At 36.2% G+C, this 6,272-nt stretch overlaps 1 protein-coding gene and 1 non-coding gene across 2 annotated transcripts; one reads left to right on the forward strand and one right to left on the reverse strand.

The window, feature by feature from the left end:
* Positions 1 to 820: 820 nt before the first annotated feature.
* TRNAR-ACG lies at positions 821 to 893 on the forward strand. Its single transcript has one exon. It is a non-coding gene; the product is annotated as a tRNA-Arg (tRNA).
* A 278-nt stretch (positions 894 to 1,171) lies between these two features.
* LOC109239812 (GDSL esterase/lipase At4g10955-like) lies at positions 1,172 to 5,154 on the reverse strand. The gene is made up of 2 exons (XM_019406406.1): positions 4,812 to 5,154; positions 1,172 to 2,391 (listed from the first exon to the last, which is right to left on the reverse strand). Exons 1-2 carry the CDS (start codon positions 4,967 to 4,969, stop codon positions 1,413 to 1,415), a joined length of 1,137 nt encoding a protein of 378 aa, XP_019261951.1. The 5' UTR covers positions 4,970 to 5,154; the 3' UTR covers positions 1,172 to 1,412.
* Positions 5,155 to 6,272: the final 1,118 nt, after the last annotated feature.

Consider the following 6,272-nt stretch of genomic DNA (forward strand, 5'->3'; position numbering starts at 1 on the left):
AATTAACTTTAATAGCTTAGTAAACTTTAATCAATTTCTGAAAAGTATGGGATTCTTGGTCGACGATGTTCATTTTTATATGAATATCATATATATCACAAGATTTGCAATAAGAGAGAGCCATTTATACGCTCGTATGAAACAGTGTAATTAATAGTGTTGCATGAGACGTTGCTCTTTCTTGAAGCCATATCAAAGCAACTAGCAATCTTAAGTTTTCTTTTCCATGGAATTATATATACAGTTTTCTCCAATAATCTTGCCCAAATATGACATTAATGTCGAATACGATACCTTCCTCATTTTTGTTTGAGTAAATTGTAATTACCCATTTTTAACCTTTTAAAGTTAGAAATTAAAGTATTACCATTCATCTATTATATATTAAAAATCAGTATGAGAATTTTGATAGTGAAGAAAGTAGCATCTATCTTAATTGGCTGAAAACTTATTATGTACTACAGATTAGGTGTTTGGCGAGGAATAATTCAAATTAAGAACACAATAAATTTCTTCTAAAAAAAGTTTGAAGCGTGAGTATTTATTAGAGGAACATGTGGAGTAATATGTTGAGTTTTGTGTTCTAGAATATTACTAACTAGCTAGAGAGAATTTAGTGCCAGCCTGCTAGGAAGAGTAAAAAGAAAGGCCTAAATAACTTTTTATGATATAGAGTGTATTAAAGTTACTTTGGAAGATGGAACGAACTCAAAAAGAAAGTACAACTATCTCACACTTAAATTACGTGTTCTTAATTACATTTAATCATAAAATAAACTAATTGAAACTTATAGATATTTTCTCAAGTGCTAAACAACAAGACTCTGTGGCCCAATGGATAAGGCGCTGGTCTACGGAACCAGAGATTCTGGGTTCGATCCCCAGCAGAGTCGGTATTCCATTTTTTTAATTATTTTTTTTTAAAAAAAAATTTTCTTTACAGTAGACGGCTATTTGTGTTAATTCTTCATTTCTTCTTTCCTTTTCCCTTAATATTCACCCCTCTTTCTGACAAGTGGTCATGGCAAGATCCCTATTGTTATGTCTGGGCAGTATTTGGGTTAATGTGTTGGTTCCTTCTTTCTGATAAGTGAATCAATGCAAGATCGACATTGTTATATTTGGACTGTATTTTGGGTTAAATGTTTGGTGAACCATACGACTATACGAATAAGAAAATATGGGTTCCACATTTGAGATTATTTGGCTCCACCTTCAGAGCATTTTCAAAGCTATATATTGTTCAATACAAGAGGGGAAAGAAAATCGCAAGAACACTTCTTTCTCAAAAAAAAAAAAAAAAAAAAAAATTATGAGAACACTTGAAATGAATACCAACATGATGACATAGGAACAACTATTGGCATTGAAAATGAGTTATTTAGCAAAGGGAGCGAAGCCAGTTTCATCTGTCATCTCTTGCCCGGCGTTAGTTGAGAAGCTGGCAAAGTGTACAAGGATTTCAGCTGCTGGCTAATAAGCTTGCTGTTACTAATAGCCATTTGTAGTTCCAAGTTATCCGACCACCATTGTTCCAATCCATGCGCCTCAAGAAACTTCTGCTTGCCTTTCGATGACAAGAAAAGTTTAGCTGCAGCTTGGCCATTTGTTGGTTTTGCATTCTCCTTGTCAGCAGCTTGGTCGTTTTGCCCTCCGTCTGGATCAGTATAAGAGCAGCATATGTAGTCACTGTTGTTAATATACAAGTGTGGCACCCATTGCTTTAGGCCTACCCGAATAGATGTCGTTGCACCTTCCTCGTAGCTGATCTGAGAATCAGACTTTGAAGGAAGCATCGCTTTGAGCCTTTTCCAGGCAAATCCAGCTTTTTCTCCGATGTTTCTAAAACTCATAGCAAGTGAAACTGAAGGTGGATTGAACAAAGGTGCCTCAACATATATTCCTTCTTTGGCTAATGATTTTCCCACTTGAAGAGCAAAGCCAGCTCCAAGGGAGTGACCAGCAATACATACGTTATTGCTTCCATACTTGTTGGCAAGTGCTTTTAACGCCTTCAGGGCTCCATTAAATCTCACAGATCCTTTCAAACTTTCCCAGGCTAAGAAGCGGAGATCATCCTCAATATCCCTTCTCATTGTTGGGCTTTTCAGAAGTGTTCCCCTTAACGCCAAAACAGCTCTAGGTGCACCGCTGGGTCTGATAAGTACAAAATCAGCCAAAGCTGCAGATCGATCCCACTCCAGTATTGCACCAAATATGGATCCATCTCTTTCGTCTTTTAGGGTCTCAACTAACTTGTACTTGAAAGGTATCCACCATTTTGGAGCAAGTGCATTTGCTTCCGTCCTGTTTTCTTGTCTGTCAAGCTCAATAAGGTAAACTGCCTGGATAAAGCAGGCCATTACTGTTCTTCTGTAGTTAGCATCCTTCCTGTCCAAGTTAATTACTGATTGGTATCAGAGTCAAAACGTCTAGCATTTCCACAGTAAAGGGATCAGAGAAGCATTATGAGATCTAGTAACACATCACAATTAGTTGCATATTCAGGGATACAAGAAAGAGGAACTTTATCATGCAGGAAGACCACTTACAGTTCATAAGAAAATACTAGTTATAGTTCCGGATTATTTAGACTGCTAGATAAGTATTGGCTCCAGAGCTAGACATTAAGAAACAGTGTAATTAACATACACGTTAAATAATTGAAAGAAAGTAAAAGGCTACAGAAAGATCTCATTGTATGCCTTATAGCCATTTTCCAGAAAGTACGAAGATTAATGAAGAAGAAAATGGTGATCTTAAAAATTGCATGAAACGAATAAAGATTTCCAAGAACCGTTAACTTTTAGGAACTCAGTAAGACAATACCGGCACTTTTCACATCCAGAATTGGATTGAAGTCTTGTTATCCCCATAACCACAAAAATCTTTACTAGCTATACAAGATAATTAGCAGAACAAAGGAACCTTATCGAGAAAGATAACTAGCAGAAAGAGATTCATATTCAAAGTCAACTTCCATGGCCTTAGGCTAAAGAGAATAGTTGGGAAAACACTTAATAATATGAATTCAGAGAATCAAATTTCAACAAGTCCCTGATAATAGGATAATTGTAAAAACTTCTGTGACTCTGGCCTTTATTCAGAAGTCAGACTCCTTCTCTTTATTAGAATGGCTACTTAAACTTTCAATCTAAGTTGCGCGGACTCTTCCATTTTGGTGCCGTCCCCGTCCCGATACGAGACGGGGACGGGAGCGGGAGCGGGATACGTCCCGGATTCGGTCAACTGACTTCGGACACTTTGACCGGAGTCCATCCACAAATTTGGGGGAAAACTTGAGATTTTGATTTCTCAAAATCATAAATAAAACAGATTTAGGAGAATGAAAGAATAATGTCCTTCTTCTTGAATGAAAGATTATTCTACAATATTTATGTAAGTTTTTCACAGAATATCTCTCAAAATTGACAAGATTTTTATAGCAAAAAATCGACAATATTTTTATAGCACTATTTTTTATTAGCCAAATCTCACACCCGTATCCATATCCGGATCCGCACCCCCGAATCTTAAAATTTAGGTTTTATCAAATCCGATACACGGATCCGCCCCCGTATCGGATACGCGCATCCGAGTACGAGCAACTTAGCTTTCAATTAGTTATCACTTCAAATCAAATAGCAAAAGCCCTTAATATTCCCTTACCACCACCGTCCAAAAAGAGGAAATGAATAAAATAGAAAGAAGCAAAACAGAAAGACATCTAGTGGTATAAGAGAAGCAGACAGGTGATCAAATTCTTCACTACTGCAATTAATTTGCCGTGTTCAACTCACAAAAAGCACTTCCGATAACCATTAGAACACCACAGGCGGGAATATACCCTGTCATTGTGAGATGAGCAAATGTCTAAAACTAAAATTATGCCGGTGATGGCCTATAATCAGAATTCTGCAACTCTAAATTGATAATCCTTAACAACTTGTTCAGTCCTTGGCTATATAACTGAGATAAATATGACCACAGGGTTTACCAAAAATAGCTAAATGGAACTTATTTTTCATGCTCAATGTCATGACTAAAGCCTAAAGATCAATTCAAACCTAGGATATTAGTGATGAGAAATGAATTTCTATGGGAAAACTTTTTTCGGCTGGATGTTGGAGAAAACATTTTGGAAAATAAGTGGAGGAATTGCGTGAAAAGTTCTGAGCTAATTTGGAGGAACACATAAATCAGAAAGACAGAAAGCAGCAAGGGGCAAAAATGAGGACTTCCTCTGAGGAAACTTTTACCTCATTGCGTGACTCCTTTAATCCAGTTCTGATGTTTATAGATTTTCCATTTCTATGGTTCTAACAAAAGTCAGTCCCGAAAAGATAAATTATTTCCAGTTAGATCCTTTAATGTGCTCAACGTTTTCTTGATACATCCAAACGACATCAACAAATTCAACTTCATCACATCTTGCTCATATTTTTATGCTTGTCTTCTCAACAACAATTTTTTTGATTGCAAATGCCCTTCATTAATATATAGAAAGAGGATCTAGAACCCAAGGAACTACCACTACATTAACGAATATTGTGATAAATTTTAGTCACACCCTCTGTAAAAATTAAATTATACCATTACCAACTGATAAAGAAAACATCATCAGCATAACACTTACAATCAGATGATAAGGCCCAACATATCCAACAAAAATCGAACCAAAATTCAAGACACAAGCTCTTCAAATAAACAATCAACTTCATATAAACCACTCAAGGAGCCAAATCAAAGCTAAAAAAGAGGTGTCCAATTTTAGAAAGAGGAAAATAAGAATAGATGTATAGGAAACTAACCAACTGGAATTAATAAGGTCTCTCCAATTAGGAGAAGAAACATTGCGAGGTCCAGATACATGGAATGCATAGGGATGAGACTCAGTGGCACTTTCCTTCACTATTTCTCCTTCAGTTCCCACTTCATTTCTCATCTCCTCTGCACTAATTTTGGCCATCTATGCAAACCCTACCTCGCTTCTCTTCTTATTCTTGTTAATCACCTGAACATGTGTGACCCCAGCAGAGAAAAGAAAGAGACAGAAGTGGTGCGGGCTTGCCTTTTTTGGGTGTTGTCAAGGCTTTTTCATGGTATTGGATTCGAAGGAATTAATGAGGGAATTCAAGTTGTTGGATTATAATAATCTATGAGTAAATCGTTTATTTCGAAAATGTTGGTGTCTCTAACGGTCATATTATTTTTTCCCTACCTGGATTTGATACCTTTCTCAACAGCCCGTCACCCCTGATGAGTAATTGGCAAGAAAGCCCTTAACTTTATCCAGGTGCACGCAACAAAACCTGTCTTGTTATGGAGGTTACTTTTGGCAATTTGTGAGATCTACTTCTCTCATTCCTCTTTTTTCTTTTCTTTTATTTTTTCACATAGTCAACGGGCAGAGGAAAAAGTAATTGGGCAACTTGTTAGTTGTTACTTATGAGGTTGGAACTTGTGATACTATGAATTAGAATTTGTGATTTCATACCTACTTCCTCCGGTCTAAAATAAGTGATTTTTTGTATGTTTTCACACATATTAAGAAATCCACCTTTTAGCATTAATTAGCAATGAAATTAATCATATTAACCTTTACTATCTCACATAAACGCTCCTAACACATATTCCAACACTATTTACTCCAAGGACAATGTAGGAAAAAAATAATTAATTCATCTTGAAATCTGGAAAAATTACTTATTTTGGACCACAAGAAAAAGGCCAAAAAATCACTTATTTTGGACCGGAGGGAGTATTAGGTGTTGCTTGATTATCGAGATTGAACTAAACCTGATGTAAATTTGGGATTATTTTTAGGAAATTTTACCTCCTATAGCAAAGGTTGATACCTTATTTACCCTTTTAAAAAATTATCTCCTATAACTACCTTTTAATTTTTATAGCAAAATATTTATTTATGGTCACTTATTATCTTTAAGCCATTAAATACGCTGTGTATTATTTTTCTTTCTCCCTCTCTCCTCCTTTCTCTTTCCTCTTTCTTCTCTTTTTCCCCCAGTTTTTTCCTCCCCTGCTTTTAGAAACCCTAGCAAGGGTTGTGTTCCGCAAACGACAGATCCGGCCGGCGATTTCTTTCATACAATTATGTTACACATTCTAAATTTTTCTTAGATTTTGCATTGATTGTTTATGTTTGCCTTGTGAGATCTGAAGAAGTTCTGTCTCTAATTTCCATTTGATCCTTTAAATTGGTGCTTCTTCAACAACTGTCTTCATTTAACCGGCGGCGGCGCTCCATATGG

Source organism: Nicotiana attenuata, unplaced genomic scaffold, assembly GCF_001879085.1.
Source record: "Nicotiana attenuata strain UT unplaced genomic scaffold, NIATTr2, whole genome shotgun sequence".
NCBI lineage: Eukaryota > Viridiplantae > Streptophyta > Magnoliopsida > Solanales > Solanaceae > Nicotiana > Nicotiana attenuata.

Bases quoted from the DNA above. Each gene is read 5' to 3' on its own strand.
- LOC109239812 (XM_019406406.1), bottom strand. From the start codon at position 4,969: ATGGCCAAAATTAGTGCAGAGGAGATGAGAAATGAAGTGGGAACTGAA. The intron at 2,392-4,811 runs GTTAGTTTCCTA...TAACTTGGACAG, and splicing joins GACCTTATTAATTCCAGTTG to GAAGGATGCTAACTACAGAA.